Below are 16,529 nucleotides of genomic sequence, written 5' to 3'. Positions count from 1 at the left end.
TGGAGCTTTGGGGTACTTGGGATGAGATCCTGCCTAGAATGATCCCACATGGAATGATCCAAGGACAGTCCTAACCCTGGAACCAGCCGCATAAAGCAATCAAATGCTCTGGAGAGGCTCAAGTGGTTTATTGTCCATTGGGAAGCACCTGCTGGGTGTCCAATTGTGGGGTGGGAGCCATGGTTCAAGGCTCTTGGAGCATGTAGGGATGGAAGAGGGATATCACAGGGATATCAAGGATATCAAAGGGATATCAGGGGACAGTGAGACGTGCATGGTGATGACCACAGTGTCCATCAGTGATCTCCCACAGCCCCCAAGGCTCTTCCATGGCTCCTCCAGCCCCTCCACACCAGGATGGTCACCGGCGCAGGGAGATGGAGCCCAGCTCCAGCCAGAACCAGGGCCGGAGCAGCTCCCCACGGAAGGATGCCGGAGGGAAGGTGAAGATGGGGACTTGGTTCTCCACATCAAAGAACCTCACCTCTCCCCACTCATAATCCAGAGACACCCGGATCCTCCTGGGCACCCGTGCCACGTTCAGGGCCGTGGGGGGGGATGTGAGGGCTCTGCTCTGGAAGCCCCATTGCTGCAGGGCCCAGATCCCCTCCTCGGGGCTGAAGCTGATGGGGCCCTTCCTCTTCAAGGAGGCCCTGCTGACGCCGATGGCGCAGTACTGCCCCTGGGCCACGTCCACCTCCCAGCAGTGCCGCCCGGAGGAGAAGGATTCGCAGCCCAGCACGCAGGGATCGGTGTCGAAGCGCTCGGGAACGTCAGGAGGCTGCTCCAGGCGGAATTCCCACCGCACACTCCGCAGCTCCGGGGACACGATGAGGCGTGGATGGGCTGTGGCTGGATCCAGCGTCACCTCCGCTGCAGAGGGGGAAGGGAAGGGGGAGGTTAACCCTGGAGCTGCTCCTTGTCTGGGACCGGGGTCCTCTGGGACATCTCATGGGTGTTTTGGTGTCATCTTGGGCATCTACAGGGGTTTTAGTGCCTTCCTTGACATCTGATGGGTGTTTTGGTGCCTTCCTTGACATCTAATGGGTGTTTTGGTGTCGTCTTGGGCATCTACGTGGGATTTTGGTGTCCTCTTGGCCATCCAGAGGGTGTTTTGTCTCTCAGGGCTCCCTGTGGTCCCTTCCAGAGCCCCATCACTCACCCATCGCATCCTTCTCCTCTCTGCCAGCACTCACCCATTGTCTCCTCTTCCTTCCCTAAGGACACACACAAAGCACTCACAGTGCTGCCGGGGGGGATCCTGGAGCCAGGGGGGGGATCCTGGAGCCAAGGGGGTATCCTGGAGCCAGGGGGGTCACTCACTGTGCTCCTGGAGGCACCTTCCTTCAGAGGAGAAGCCAAAGCCCTGTTACCATTGGGACATTCCTGGCCTTGTTTCCCCATTTCCCAGGTGATCCCATGATGTCCATGGATGTGGAACACCCACAAAGCCACATTCCCGCCCTTCCAACCCCCCAGATCCTCACTGGCTGCACCCAGGGTCACTCACGTGCTTTGGCTTTGTATTCCTCTGAGAAGAGAAGCAAAGGGAAAGGTCAGTGTGCGTTCCCAGAATTCCCAAAGTAATCCCAAATTCCTGTGCCCAGGGATTAGCATTGCTTGGATAATGAGATAAGATATGGAGAAGGGAAGGCTTCAGGGAGACCTTGGAGCAGCTTCCAGTGCCTAAAGGGGTGACCTGGGAAGGGGCTTCTATAATGGCACATAGGGATGGGATGAGGATAACTGCTCCCGAAAAGGGAAGAGTTGGATGGGACAATGGGAGGAAATTCCTCACTCTGAGGGTGGTAGGACACTGGAACGGGTTGAATGGAGAAGGTTGGGATGCTCCATCCCTTCAGGGTTGGAGCAACCTGCTCCAGTGGAAGGTGCCCCTGCACATGGTATTGAGTTGGAATGGGATGAGCTTTAGTCCCTTCCCACCCATTCCACACATCTCTCTTCCATCCGAGGCACTCACCGAGCTCTGCTGTGAGCTCCTCTGGAGAGTCAAGAGGAAAGGAAGGATTCCCATGAGAATTCCCAGTGCCAGGATCACACACACAGAGGTCTCAGGCCAGACCCTGCCACTCACCAATCCTCCTCTCCCGGGTCTCTATGGAAAGAGAAGTCAAAATCAATCCAAGTTATTCCCAGATGGATTTTTTCCAAATCCAAATCTCAAAGTGTGTAGTTGGAAGCAGGAAAACACTCACCAATCCCTGCAGACAGGTCACCTGAGAGAGAACAAATTCCAACTGATCCATCACCATCATCATGGCAATGGAAGCACAAGTGTAGGAGCAGGGTGGAGGTGGACACGTACCAATCCGGGCATCCCGTTGTCCTAAAGGAAGGAAAACAGATGGAAAAGGGAGGGAAAATGAGTTATTCCCCAGTTTTTGGGTGTTCATCCTGAGATGATGAACTGATGTTTTGCTGTTCCATGTAGAGAACTGACATTCCCATTTAGCCCTGGCTATCATTCCCATATGTGCTTCCCTCATCTTCAAGCAAAGAACCAACTGGCTCCCACTAACCCCAGCCTAAATCCCAAAGGGTCCACCCTGGTTGGGGTAGGGAAGGGACTCACCCAGCTCCACCGTGAGTTCCTCTGGGAAGAGCAAAAGGAAAAGTAGATTTAATTATGGTTCTTTCCCCCTTATAGATCCATCAACCAGAAGTTTATGCATTTTGGGTTGTATTCCAATGGATTAGGAACCACTGATCCCCATGTGTCCAAACCATCATTCCAAAGGGATTTGGGATGCTCGGGGAGAAGCACACATTGAGCAGCCATGGACGTGGAGCCTAAGGCTCCTTTATCCCATGTTAGAAGGGAAGAGCTCCATTTCCCTATGGAAGAGCAGCACTCACCGATGCGCGTGCTCTGCTCCGCTGGGAATGGGAAAAAAAGGGAGAAGAAACAAAGCTTCAGGTTCTTTGCAGCACCCACGTTGCAAGTGGGAGAAGAGCAGGGAAAGGGGAATAGCAGGGAAAGGGGAAGAGAAAGGAGGAAAGACCAGGAAGGACTTACCAAGCTCCTCTGTGATTTCCCCTTTAAGGAAGGGAATAAAGGACACAATTAGGATTCCTGGGCTCAAGCCTCATCTGAAACTTCATGAACAACCCCAGTATTTCAACAACCAAGTGGGAATCTGGTATTTGGGTGGGGGGTGGGAAGCTCTTCCTGGGATTGGGATAACGCAGCCGGAATCTGCCCGCTGCAGACCCATCCCAAGCACCCAAATCCACCCAAAAGGAGAACAAAACCCACCTATTTGTTTATCCCGTTCCTCTAAAAACAAGGAAGAAAATCAAGATTAGGATAATAAGGGAGAGAAACCATGGATTTCCATTGGGATTTTCTCCTTCCCTACTATTCCCTTCTCCTTCCCTACTATTCCCTTCTCCTTCCCTACTATTCCCTTCTCCTTCCCTATGGGAAGACCCAAATTTCCTCCATATCCACAGTTAAATGGTGGGGAAAAGCAAAAAGCTGCTATTAAGGATGAAGTTCTGATGTTCACATCACTGATTTCCCATGGGAACAACCTTGGAGCTTCTAACCCAGCAGAATTCCAATCAGGATACCAAGAAGTGGCTTACCCAGCTCTGCAGTGAGCTCATCTGAGAGGAGAGAACCAGGGATGTGCATCAGAGCAGGGAATCCAGGCAGGAAGTGCTCCTGCCAAGGCAGGAAGGGGAATGGTGCTCACCTCTTTCCAGGTCACTGTCCTCTGGGAAGGGGAGGAGAAGGGGAAGAGAGAAGGGGGGAGAAGGGAAAGAGAAGGAAAAGGGGAAAGGAAGGAAAAGGGAAGTGGAAGGAGAAGGAATGAGAATTCCTCGTATCTTTTTCCCCTTCCAGCTCCATCCCTCATTTGCTGTCATTCCCATGCTCTGACATTGGTAGAGCCCCAGCCCTCGGCCCATCCCAGTTTTCCAGTTGGAAGGAAGCTGGAGCTTTACCAAGCTCCTCAGAAGATTCATCTGCAGTGGAATGAGATGGATCCATTAGTGTTGATCCATTATAGAAGCCATACTGGGCCTACCCAACCCCTGAGGGGCAGGAACAAAGCACTCACCAGCTTCCTGCTCCCTCAGCTCCTCTGCCAGAGGGAAAAGAGGGAAAGGAAAAGGTGAGACCTGGATTTGCCCTTTTCCAGCCCCATTTCCCATCCCCATCCCAGGGTCTATCCCTTGGCTAGTTTTCCCTGGTGTTATTTTAGGCCCCTTGGCCCTCTGCTGTTATCCCCAAAAGTAGATGCCAAAGGATGGGAAGAGCCAAACAGAGCCACCACATCCCCATGGATGGATGTGGGGAGGTTTGGAACCACCTTATCCAGCTCTGTTCCAGATTCCCTTAGAGAGAAGGGGATAAAGTTAGGGAAAAGGGAGAGGAAAAGGGGAAAGGAAAGGGGAAGGAAAGAATTCCAGAGATAAAATCTTGCCAATATAGAAGGAGCAGAAACTCTCACAGGGATTCAGGGAGAGGATCAGATTCCTGGGACATTCCCCTCCGATTCCTGCCATATTCCAGGGACCATTTCCCCAAATCCATCTATTTGTTGGCATTAGGAGCCACATGAACCACTTCCCTCAGGGCAGGATGTACATAGCAACTTACGGATTCCTGAATCCTGGCTCTCTGCAAGAGGAAAGAGATCCCAGTTAATGCCATGACCAGCCCTTTTCCCATGGGATTTATGGCCAGGAAAACACGTACCCAGCAGCTCCGTGAGGCGCCCTGGGAGCAGAGAGACATGGATTAGGTCAAGCATGGACTTTCTGATGCCAACATTATGGATTATACACTTTATAGGGATATATTTATAATGGAATATGATTATTATCTATTTAAGAATCTATTTAGGGCACATAAGATACAGATTTAGGACATAAATCACATGATAGACATGGAATATGGAGAATATCAATACATTATCCACATAAATCCCATCCCAGGCACATTGGGACCAATTTGACACCGGCCAGATTGGGATCCCCCATGAAAACCTTCATTTATGTCCCCTTTCCCCCTCCCTTTTCCACTTTTCCTCCAAACTGAAGTCATTTGGAACATTCAAGCCCCACATTTGGGGTTCATTCTCTTGTGTTTGGGTTTCCCAGGGAATTCCCACAGGGAAACCCCTTTCCCACTGTGGATATTGCATTTAGACCAAGTGCTGGGTTAGTCACGACCCCCCCGGAACCTGGAAAGGCACTTACGGATCTCAGCTTCGTTTTCCCCTGAACGAAAAAGAATAACGGGAATAAATCCTAAGGAATTCACAGTGTATCCCAGAGCACCTCTTGGGATCTTGGAGCACTTCATTCCCACCCCTATTCCCCTTCCAAACCCCTCGAGCCTCACACAATGAACACTTGTGGGTGAGAACCAGCCCCAGGCATGACCCAGGAAGAATCCAGATGGGATTTATAGGGGGAACAAGTGTCTGCATCCATGAAACCCCCCCAGTGCTGGTGCTCCCCCTGGTATTCCTGTTCTGCCATCCGGGATGTGACGGCTGTGTCCTTCCTTCAGCCACAGCTCGTGTTGCTCCTGAGCTCATCCCTAGGAATAGCAGTGGGATGGAGCTGGGAATACTTACGGATGGTCACACCCCGTTCCTCTACAAAGAGCAAAGAAAGAGACAGAAATGAGCTCAAATGAGATCCCAGCTCCAAAGGTTTTTCCTGGAGCTGGGGTCTGATCCCTAGCACTGCTTGGAAACGGGATTTGGGGGGATAGTGATCCCATTGTGTCATAGAATCATAGAACCTGTTATGGAATCTATTACATGGTCCTACCATAGGGTCATCTATCCTGCCATATAATCAAATATCCTGTTATACATCCTATCGTATAATCATATATCTTATCCTATATCATAATGTCCTGGGTTCAGCAGTAGCAGAGCGATGGGGGGGAAGTGAGCAAACGAATTACCTGACTAGGTTTAAACCACGACACCTACCATAGAATTGTATATCCTGTTACATATCCTACCATCTATCCTACCATCTCCCACAGGATCCACCCACAGGCCCATCTATATTTCACACTTTTATCCCAGCTTTTGCACACATCCTCCTAAACCCAATTAGAACAGGAATTTCCCCTTAAGGACCCCAGATGGGCAGGAAAACCTGGGAAACCCAAGGAAATCTCCTTGTTGAGCAAAGGGAATTCCTTACCAAGTTCCGCCGCCTGCTTCCCTGCAAACAGAGAGGAAAACCCACAGCAAAGCAGGGGTCTGGTGCTGTTCCTCTTCCTCGGGGACAGAATCCCAAGGGTGGATTAAAAAGAGACACTTACGGAGCTTCCTGCTGCATTCTTCTACAAAGCAGTGGGAATGGGGGGTAAGCACACCGGGATCTGCATCATTCCCACCTAACCCAGGGTTAATGGAGAAGGGACTTACTGATGTCTGCAGTGAGTTCCCCTGAGAAAAGAGAGGGAAAACACAACGGGATTTATGGAAAAGCCTCTAGAATTCCCTAAATCCAGGTTCTGGGAAAAGGGAGGTGAAACCCACCTATTTTTGTGTGCTGCTCGCCTGGAATGGAGGGAAAACAACCAGGATTTACTTCCATGGCTCCTGCCCCTCACCCTTCATTATCTTATCCCGTAATCTGGAATACCAAGTGCCTCCTGCTCTGTGTTATTCCCATTATATACACGTTATTCCCATTTCTATTTTTTTGGGAGGGTTAAAACTTCCCCATCTCAGCCCCTATGATGCTGTTTCCCACCAGCCCCCAGAGGCAGAGCCCAGTCTGGGGCTTGGATTGAGGATTCCTTTGGGAAAACCACAATTTTATAGGATTTAATATCCCAAATCTTGGATATTTTGAACCATTTCAGTAAAAGATGACTCAAGTCATTAAAATGTATGGAAGTTTAATGAAAATCAAGCATTGGACTTACCCAGCTCCACCGTGAAGATCCCTTCAAGCAGAAACAGTGTTAGATCCCATCTGAGTTCCCAAACTCCATGATCCCAGCTCAGCTCTTCCCATGGGAATTTCCCCCCTTCTATTTTCCTTTCCCCTCCCCTTGACCTTTGGATTCTAACTTCCCAAATGAAGGAATTCCAGGATCCCTGCAATGATGGGAAGCATCAGCCCTGGAGCAGGGAATGTCACTTACTGATCGTCGCGTCACATTTAGCTAAGACAAAGATAAGGAATGAGATTCACATCAGTTTTCCAGGTCCATTTTTCCCCTTTTCCCCTCTTTTTCCGGCAGGAAAGTTACTCACTGAGTTCTGCAGTGAGTTTCCCTGGAAAGGGGAGAGAGGAGGGTATTGAGATCAGTGTTCCCATCTCCTCTCTGGGCACAGTGGGAACAACTCCCTGGATGCAGCTTACACAGGGTTGGAGGAATAACAAGAGTGTGGAATAATAGTGGAAAATAGGGAAGAGGGGAAGGAAGGGAAAGAGGGACCAGGAAATACAGCAGCGAGGAAAAGCACCATTCCAGCAATGCCCATTTGGGGGCGATGGAAGGTTTGGGATACAGAAACACTGGAAAACTGGGGAAAGTGGTGCCCAGGAGAGGAGATCCCTTGGGAACAGGCTGAGGAAAAGCCACCCGGGACCAGATTGAACCCAAAAGCACTTACGAAGCCTCGAATCCCGGTCTCCTGCATGGAAAAGGAGGGAAAAGGCTCAAATCCATCATTTTGGGGGTGGTTTGTCCCTCTTCCCAAAGGACAAAGGCCAGGAGGTGGGAGCAGCTTTCCTCCCAAGTCATTCCATACAATCCATGCCGGGAATGGGAGGCTGAACCACACTTACCCAGTAGAGCAGTGAGGCGCCCTTTGGGACCAGAGGCAAAGAAGAGGCATCAGGTGGAGCACAGGGACTCAAAGTGGATGTTTCCAAGCCCAAAAAGCCAGAGTTTGGGATGGAAAAGAGGGAAAAGCACTCACGGACTTCAGCGGCGAGTTTGGCTGAGGAGGGAAAGGATATTCCTGGTTATCCAGGAGGGGTTTAGGGAAAAGCCAAAGCTTAGGCTGAGACTTGCGGGGAAATGTTCCCATTCGGTATTTTTCCCACTCAGATTTGCCCAAAATCTGGGTTTTTCAACTCAAAACCGCATGAATAATACTCACTGGTTTTCCGATCACGTTCCTCTGGGAAGCAAAGGAGGGGGAAAAGGCAGGAAAATGGTTAATAAGTGATTTCCTTCCCTATTCCTGGCATCCCTGGAGCACTCAGATTGGGAAAGCCGCTATTCCCACCCCCAGCATCACCTTGAGCTGAGGGTTATACACTGGAATTATGTGTTGTGGATGTTATTCCATCCATAAACCCTCTTCCAGGTTTCCAGCAGGATTTCTCCCTCTGCTCCTGTTCCCCCCTCCCCTCCCCCCCCCCCCCCCCATCTGAGGAGGAATTCCACTTACTGATCTTGGCATCACATTCACCTAAAAGAGCCAAGAAACGATCAATCACTGCAGAGACACCAACAGCTCTTCCCAGCCCTGTTCCCTGGGGTTGGAATATCCCAAAACGGAGCTTTGGGAAGGGAGAAACCCCTTTTAAGACACTTATCCCTCCCCGATCCCGCAAAACACTCTGTTTTCCCAGGTTTTCCCATCCCCAGCACTTTGCATCCCAAAGGATAACTTTAAGGACATGAAATCTCCTTACCCAGCTCTGCTGTGAGTTTGCCTGGAATCAAAGGAAATAAAGGAATATTAGCCTTTTAAAATCCACCTTGGTTTCCCTATGGATGTGCCAATGGCTTTCCCAAGGGAAAAGTTGTATTGTAACTGCCCCATGCTGATGGGAATGAGCTCAAAGAGGCTTTGGGATATGGGAAAAGAACCATCCCTGTATTGATGGAAACAGGGATGAACTATGGGAAGCTGAGGCTGATCAGAGCAGCCCGAACTCCACTTCTGCAATGAGACAATCCCAAACCCTCCCATATATCCCCCAAATCCTTTAGGAACCAGGTCCAGAGCACACGGGGTGATCTGGGCTGTGATTCCCACCAGGAATGAGAAGTGGAACTTACTGATTCTCCTGTCCCGTTCCTCTGAAAGGGAAAACACCAAAGGTCAGGGAATGCTCCACCACCCCACCCCCCCCCCCCCAACATCCTCCATCCCAAATCCTGGAATAATGTGGAATTACACCATTCTGTGGAATGGGTTGAGGTTATTTGTAGCCCAGATTGGAGGAAGGAGTGTTTGAGGAGGGAATAACCACCCCTTTCCTAAACATCCCAATGGAACAAAGGCGAGAGGAAGCGAAGCACTCACCCAGCTCGGAGGTCAGGCTGTCTGGTTGGAAATACATGGAAAAGCAAGGAATGGTCAACAAGAGGAGAAGAAATCTGGGTTTTCACCAGGGATGCTCCTGCCCTGTCCAGGGCTTTGGCTTGGGAATTCCCTTTGTTCTCACTATTTGGTTTGGGATGAAGGGACCTCAAAGCTCATCCAGCTCCAACCCAATGCCATGGGGACACCTTCCACTGGAGCAGGTTGAAGGGACGGAGCGTCCAAACCTTCCCCATGCAACCCGTTCCAGTGTCCCACCACCCTCTTCCCAATATCCATCCAACTCTTCCTTCTTCCAGGTTAAAGCCATTCCCCTTGTCCTGTCCCTCCATCCCTTATCCAAAGCCCCTCTTCAAGGTTTCCTGTAGCCCTTCTAGGCACTGGAGCTGCTCTAAGGTCTCCTGGAGCCTCTGCTGCTTTTGAGGGATAACAGGGAGAAACCAGGAATAAACCCCTGGCAAATCATCTGATCCCAATCCACAGGAACCTGTCCAATGGGAATTGCATCAGGACTTACCAATTTCTGCTGTGAGCTCACCTGGAAGCAGGGAGATAAAGCAGGATGAATGTTAAGGGATGATGGGAATCTGACCCATTGGAATCCCTGGGTAGGGTGATGGGCAGAGCCTGTGCGAGTTGGGGTGCGGATGGGTCCCAGTGCTCACATGGGATCTATCCAACAAGGAATTCCCTATTATAGGTGTCCATATGGCAAGGATAAGGATGATACATACCAATCTCTGAGTGTGTTCCTACAGTGAACCACAAGAGAAGAGAAAGCTCTGGGTCATTTCCCACATTCCATAGCTGTTTTCCTCCTCATACAGGACACAATCTCTGCTCCACGTGGGTTTATCCCTAATTATCCTCTAGGATTAGCTGCCCTAGGGAGGATTTACTGCTAGTTCTATGCTTTAAGACCTTTCTGCTTGTTTGGAAGCAGAATAACCCTAAAAAGCCACTTGCTCTCGGCAGTATTTCCAGGAGGAACGTGGCTCTGAGAGCTCCAAATTCTCAAATCCAGGAAAATGGAGTCAATAAAGGGAAAGATAAAGGTAAAAGAAGTGCTGTAGGAAGCAGTAGCAGTAGGAAGAGCCCTTAAAGAGGAGGAAACTCACCATTTTCTGTGTCACATTCCTCTAGGAGAGAGAAATAAAGCCAGGTCAGCCCCAAGCTCTCCAAAGGGAGCTTCAGGAATGCTTGGGAATGCGGCAGGATTGCAGGGACCAGCCCCTCCTCTGCTCCAGGAGCATTCCCATCAGCCCAGCCCCACTCACCCAGCTCCGTGTCGCTCTCCTCTGGATGGGACAAAGAGAAACAGAACCGGTTGGTGATGGTCAGTGGGGATGGAGCAGCACGAGGAGGGAAGCACTCACCAGGGTCCTCCTTCAGCCGCCCTGCAAGCAAAGGGGATGTGAGGGCAAGGCTCCAGCACCCGGAGCACGTCCTCAGGGATAAAGGGGCAGGAAAAGGCACTCACTGATCTTCGCATCCCATCCATCTGGAAGAGAGGCACAGAACTGAGCTCTGGTGGCAGCGGATGGGACAAAGCAGCCCCACGCCGGCCACGAGCATCACTTCAGAGTGGGACTAAAGGATCTTAACGTCCCTTCCAACCCATGCCATGATGGACGGTCCCTTCCAACCCATTCCACCTTGGAGGGTCCTTTCCTTTCCAACCTATTCCATCTTGGAGGGTTCCTTCCAACCCAAACTGTTCTAGGATTCATGAGCCTGGGAAGAGGGAAAACCACTCACCAAGGTCAGCATTCCTTTTCCCTTGAAAAGAAGAAAGGGAAAGAAGGGAATGGGTTTGGGGCTGGCTCTGAGCCTCATCCCGCTGGAATCAGCACTAAGAAGAGCAGCTTAAGGAGAAAAGTGAGGCTGGAGCACCCTTGGGAATGGCAAAGCGGGATTTTTGGAGCTACAGGAGCCACACGTTGTTAAGGAATAGGTTTTTGTCTACCTGAGTCCATCATCCAGTTCGCTTCCCAACTGGAACCTCCAACAGCTCTGCCAGCCTGTGGGGATGAAGGGAACATCATTAGAGCATCCCTTAGGAACACCAGTGGTGGAGGGAGAGCTCCATAGAGCTGTGGAGCTGCTCCTTGTTTTCCCCAGCTCTTAGACTTTGGTAGGTATTAGAATCCAAGGATGGGATTGCCATGGGAATGGTGCAGATCCCACCCTTTGCTTCTCCTCATCTGTTCACCAGAGAGGCCCAATTCCATAATGGAATTCTCCCTAAACCACTCAAAGCAGGCAGAGAAATCATCATCATTCAATTTAGTGCTTGTCATCCTAAACCTTCCTGGAGCTGCAGGGTGGGAACCAGCACCCAATCCTATTGGATTCTTCTATAGGATCCCTCTTTCTATAGGATCCCTGCTTTCAATCCTTCTGCTTCCCAGTGCCATCAGGGGCACTTCCAGCACTAAAGGTCCCTCTTGCCCCAGGCTGCTCCAGCACCATATCACATTTCTCCTGCTCCCTCCCAGGAAGAGCCGCATGGAACAGGATATCCCAATCCCATGCTCCCTCTGGAGCTTGTGGAAGGGCATAAGGCTCACCAGGACCTGATGGCCTTCAATGCCAGTGTGGGTCTCTCCGGGGCCGGCTCCGTGGTGGAGGCTGTGGCTTGTCCCAGGAAGCGGGACTGGGAGACGCCGTGTGTCTGGAATCGTGTCCCGGGCAGGACAACTGAGCCGGGCCAGATCCCATCTAATTATAGCGGCTTTAAATGCCGAGGGTGGAGGGGGATCCCAATATGGATATCACAGGAATGGGCTCCTCTGGGGAGGGGACAAAGAGGAGGTGCATCTCCCATGGGTGCTTTAGAGGATGCAGGAGCTGCTCTGGAGCCAGGACCTGGAGCTCAGTCTGCGGGGATCCAAAGGAGCTCCTGCTTGTGCGTGAATCTGCCCTATCCAAAGGGAAATCCGCCCTATCCAAAGGTGGGAGACATCAATTCCTGGTTTTCATCACCCAAAAATAGCACTTTGGGGACATTTCTCATCACTTTGGGGTCATTTCTCATCATTTTTTGGATCATTTCTCATCACTTTGGGGTCATTTCTCATCATTTTTTGGATCATTTCTCATCACTTTGGGGTCATTTTTCATCACTTTGGATCATTTTTCACCATTTGGAGTAATTTTTTACTCCATTGGGTCATTTTTCATCACTTTGAGTCATTTCTCATCACTTTGGGGTCATTTCTCACCACTTTGGGGTCATTTCTCATCACTTTGGGGTCATTTCTCACCACTTTGGGGTCATTTCTCATCACTTTGGGGTCATTTCTCATCAGTTTTCGGCTTATTTTGGTGTTATTCTCCCTATTCATAGCTGGAGGTTGGAACTGGATGATCTTTAATGTCCCCCCAAGGCCCTCTCTGCGCCACACACACCCTCCGGGCCCTCTCTGTATCCTCCCATCCCCATCCCGCCTTCCTCCTCCTCTTTCCGTACGGCAACATGGCGGCGCGCGAGGAAGCGGGAGCGGTATGACGGCGCCGCCATGTTGCCGTACAGCTCCACCGCCTACTTCCGCTTCCGCCGGAAGTCTCCCCTTTCTCTCGCCCTCCGTGCGCGGCGCCAGGCGGGCGCGTCAGGCCGCGGCTTCGGTGGGATCCGCCGCCATCCGCCGGTGCAGCCGCCGCAGCCGCCGCCATCGCCGGTGCAGCCGCCGCCATGACGGAGCAGATGACGCTGCGGGGCACGCTGAAGGGCCACAACGGCTGGGTGACGCAGATCGCCACCACGCCGCAGTTCCCCGACATGATCCTGTCCGCGTCCCGCGGTGAGGGCCGCGCCGCGGCGGCGGCAGGGACCCAGCGGGGGGGGGGGGGGGGGGTGTGTACACGGACGAGAGCATCGATGCGGGGGGGTGAACACACCAATTGGAGGGGACGAGACCATCGGGGTGGGGGTGTCAGAGGGGACCATTGGCCTGGTTGCCCCCCAGAGCCTCTCCTGTGCCCCACATCCCACCGCAGCCCCCAGGGTTGGAGCTCCCCCATAGGCTGTGCATTAGAGGCAGGACCTGGTGGTGGGGACAGAGCAGCAGTGATCTCACCCCCTTCCCTTGGGCACCTCCATTGGGGTCACCCGCCCGTTGCTTTGGGGCTGATCCCACTTCCCCCCTCCTTGTTCCTGTTATCCCAGACAAAACCATCATCATGTGGAAGCTGACGCGGGACGAGACCAACTACGGGATCCCACAGCGTGCCCTGCGTGGGCACTCGCACTTTGTCAGCGACGTGGTCATCTCCTCCGACGGGCAGTTCGCCCTCTCGGGCTCCTGGGACGGCACCTTGCGCCTCTGGGACCTCACCACGTGAGCCCCGGGGGGGGCTGCGGGTCCCCCCCCATTGTGTTTGGGTGCTGGGGTTGGGAGGTGAAGTTCAAGCAAGGCATTGGTTGCATCCAAAGGAGGGTATCCTGCCCCTCTGCTGTGGTCCACTTGGATCCTGCATCCAGTGTGCTCAGCATCATGGAGCTGCTGGAGCAGGGTTGAGCAGCAGCTGGAGCAGCTCCATATAGAGACAGGTTGATGACATTCGGGCGGGAGGAGAGAAGCTGTTGGAGACCTCGGAGCAGCTTCAAGGGGGCTACAAGGATGGGGAGAGGGACCTGCAGCAGAGGTAGGACAAGGGGTGATGGAACTGGAACAGGGAAGTTCAGGTTGGAGATAAAGAAGCTCTTCCCTGTGAGGGTGGTGGGACACTGGAGTGGGTGGAATGGAGAAGCTGGGAATGCTCCATCCCTGGCAGTGTTCAAGGCCAGGCTGGATGGACTCGGGGATGATATGGTCCAGTGTGAGGTGTCCCTGCCCATGGCAGGGGTGGGAGCTGGATGATCTTAAAGCCCTTTCCAACCCAAACCGTTCCATGATCACATGAATCCCAGCGCTCGTGGCTCTTCTCAGCTCCTCTCCTGATGATTACGCCTGACTCATCTCTGATCCTTTGGGATCTGAGGACACGTCCTGCAATTATGATGGGAGAGAGGCTTTGTGGGGGCTCGAGCCCCTTTTGGCTCCATTGGGGGTGCAGGAGGAGAGGGTTAGCATCACCAGTACCAGCATTCCATGTGGGCTGAACTCATCCTGATGCTTCCCATGCTTCTTCGCTCCTTCCCTACTGTAGACCACTCCAGGGGGTGTTTTTCCTCCCAAATACTTGCATTTCCTCCCCTTTTTAATGGGATTTATCCATGGTTTTCCTGCTATTCCCTGTGTCTCCTGCAGTGGCACCACCACCCGTCGCTTCGTGGGTCACACTAAGGATGTCCTGAGCGTTGCCTTCTCCTCCGACAACCGCCAGATTGTGTCGGGCTCCAGGGATAAGACCATCAAACTCTGGAATACTCTGGGGGTCTGCAAGTACACGGTGCAGGTGAGCTCCCACATTCCATAAGGAAAAGCTTTAGGTCCCTTCCCATCACTTATGGTTGGGGATTAGGAGGGGTCTGAGGGATGAAGGAAAAGCCATGGAGAACGGGTCTGATCCTGCAACACCCTCTGAATGGCATGGGGAGGACTCATCCCTGTCTCCTCACCATGATCCCAATCCCATTACTGTTTCCCAGGATGAGAGCCACTCGGAATGGGTGTCCTGCGTTCGCTTCTCCCCCAACAGCAGCAACCCCATCATCGTGTCCTGCGGCTGGGACAAGCTGGTCAAGGTGAGTTGGGATCTAGCAAGCCCAGGCTGGAATTCTTCCACGTTCCCAGAATTTGGGGGTGCAGGAGCAGCGTTCATCCCCTTTTCCCCTCATCCAGGTGTGGAATTTGGCCAACTGCAAGTTGAAGACCAACCACATCGGGCACACAGGATATCTGAACACGGTGACAGTGTCCCCTGATGGCTCCCTCTGTGCCTCGGGGGGAAAGGTACATGCAAAGCTCCATATCCCAGGATCCCTCCCCCAGACCTGGCTCATCCCAGTGCTTCCCAGTCCTTCCCTGTATCCCACAGGATGGGCAGGCCATGCTGTGGGACCTCAACGAGGGCAAACACCTCTACACGCTGGATGGAGGGGACATCATCAATGCTCTCTGCTTCAGCCCCAACCGCTACTGGCTCTGCGCAGCCACCGGGCCCAGCATCAAGATCTGGGTATGTCCCTGTCCCCATCCCGATGGAATTCCATTGGGAACCCACCTCTTCCCCAGCCTCCGCCAGGCCGAGCTGTGATGAAACACTTCATGCCATCTGAGTGCAACCATGTGGAAACCCAGAGGCTGTTTCTGAGCACCCCTCATGCTGGATCGGGAGCTAGATCAGGAGCTCCCGGCAAGGATCCTTCATTCCTTCCCCTTCTTCCCACAGGATCTGGAAGGGAAAATCATCGTGGATGAGCTGAAGCAGGAGGTGATCAGCACCAGCAGCAAAGCGGAGCCGCCCCAGTGCACATCCCTGGCCTGGTCTGCAGATGGGCAGGTAAAATCCGTCCTCTTGTCCCTGTCCCTGCATCCCAGCCCTGGGAATGGGGATTGGGGGGGATCCTCCAAGCATGGGGACAGTTGTGCTGCACTCCTGGGGTCATCTCTGCCAGCAGGAGCTTCCCTCATTCTTCCTTCCCCAGCTCCTTCCCAGTCTTCCCATTTTTTCCTTCCTTTCCCTCATTCTCCATCCCACTACCGGCACTCACCAGATTTCCCCTCTCCTGTGGGGTTTGGGTCCTCAGCCCTCAATGCTCATGCTCAAGGTCCTACCTTCCCATCTGATCCACCTCTTCCCGGTTTTCCCTCTCTCTGCAGACTCTCTTTGCGGGATACACGGATAACCTGGTCCGAGTATGGCAGGTGACCATCGGGACACGCTGAAGCCCCACTTTGGGAATCCCAATAAACTAGCGCTCATCACCACTTCGTGTCCAGTTCTGGCTCCTTGCTTGGATCAGAGCCCAGTCCCCATATTCCCAGCTCCAGATTCCCAAAAGTATTGTCCCCAGCCTCAAAGCCACTGGGGATTCAGTCCCACAGCACTGAAATTATGTGATGGAGGGAGGACATTCTGTGTCCTTCCAGTTAATGGGGGGCTCTCGTTCGTTCCCAGACTCTGGAAGAACCTGGCAACACACACACAATTCCCAAGGAACCCCAGAATTTAGCTCATTCCGGAGGCACTGGTGGTCTCCTCATCCCCACCAGGGATTTTCCTTAATAAAGGGAAGGATTTAAGGTGGAATATAGGCACTGGGTCCATGCCTATATAGCCATTCCC

General features: G+C 52.4%; 2 protein-coding genes across 2 annotated transcripts; one reads left to right on the top strand and one right to left on the bottom strand.

Moving 5' to 3' along the window:
- Positions 1 to 107: 107 nt before the first annotated feature.
- LOC133262785 (butyrophilin subfamily 2 member A2-like) lies at positions 108 to 3,169 on the bottom strand. The gene is made up of 7 exons (XM_061442300.1): positions 2,594 to 3,169; positions 2,217 to 2,347; positions 1,982 to 2,116; positions 1,511 to 1,531; positions 1,324 to 1,344; positions 1,197 to 1,217; positions 108 to 873 (listed from the first exon to the last, which is right to left on the bottom strand). The coding sequence occupies exons 6-7, from the start codon at positions 1,198 to 1,200 to the stop codon at positions 362 to 364; spliced, it is 516 nt and encodes a 171-aa protein (XP_061298284.1). The 5' UTR covers positions 1,201 to 1,217; positions 1,324 to 1,344; positions 1,511 to 1,531; positions 1,982 to 2,116; positions 2,217 to 2,347; positions 2,594 to 3,169; the 3' UTR covers positions 108 to 361.
- Positions 3,170 to 12,814: 9,645 nt separating this feature from the next.
- Positions 12,815 to 16,497, top strand: RACK1 (receptor for activated C kinase 1). The gene is made up of 9 exons (XM_061442297.1): positions 12,815 to 12,819; positions 12,983 to 13,099; positions 13,465 to 13,636; positions 14,549 to 14,696; positions 14,890 to 14,985; positions 15,083 to 15,193; positions 15,279 to 15,419; positions 15,633 to 15,743; positions 16,064 to 16,497. The coding sequence occupies exons 2-9, from the start codon at positions 12,991 to 12,993 to the stop codon at positions 16,127 to 16,129; spliced, it is 954 nt and encodes a 317-aa protein (XP_061298281.1). The 5' UTR covers positions 12,815 to 12,819; positions 12,983 to 12,990; the 3' UTR covers positions 16,130 to 16,497.
- The last annotated feature ends 32 nt before the right edge of the window (positions 16,498 to 16,529 follow it).

Source organism: Pezoporus flaviventris, unplaced genomic scaffold (genome assembly GCF_033815535.1).
Source record: "Pezoporus flaviventris isolate CSIRO_AGI_PZ_B2104156 unplaced genomic scaffold, CSIRO_AGI_Pfla_v1 ptg000224l, whole genome shotgun sequence".
NCBI lineage: Eukaryota > Metazoa > Chordata > Aves > Psittaciformes > Psittacidae > Pezoporus > Pezoporus flaviventris.
The sequence above is the reverse complement of the archived record's forward strand: the minus strand, read 5'-3'. Positions and strand labels throughout refer to the sequence as shown.

Bases quoted from the DNA above. Each gene is read 5' to 3' on its own strand.
- RACK1 (XM_061442297.1), top strand. From the start codon at position 12,991: ATGACGGAGCAGATGACGCTGCGGGGCACGCTGAAGGGCCACAACGGC. The intron at 13,100-13,464 runs GTGAGGGCCGCG...CTGTTATCCCAG, and splicing joins GATCCTGTCCGCGTCCCGCG to ACAAAACCATCATCATGTGG. The intron at 14,697-14,889 runs GTGAGCTCCCAC...ACTGTTTCCCAG, and splicing joins TCTGCAAGTACACGGTGCAG to GATGAGAGCCACTCGGAATG.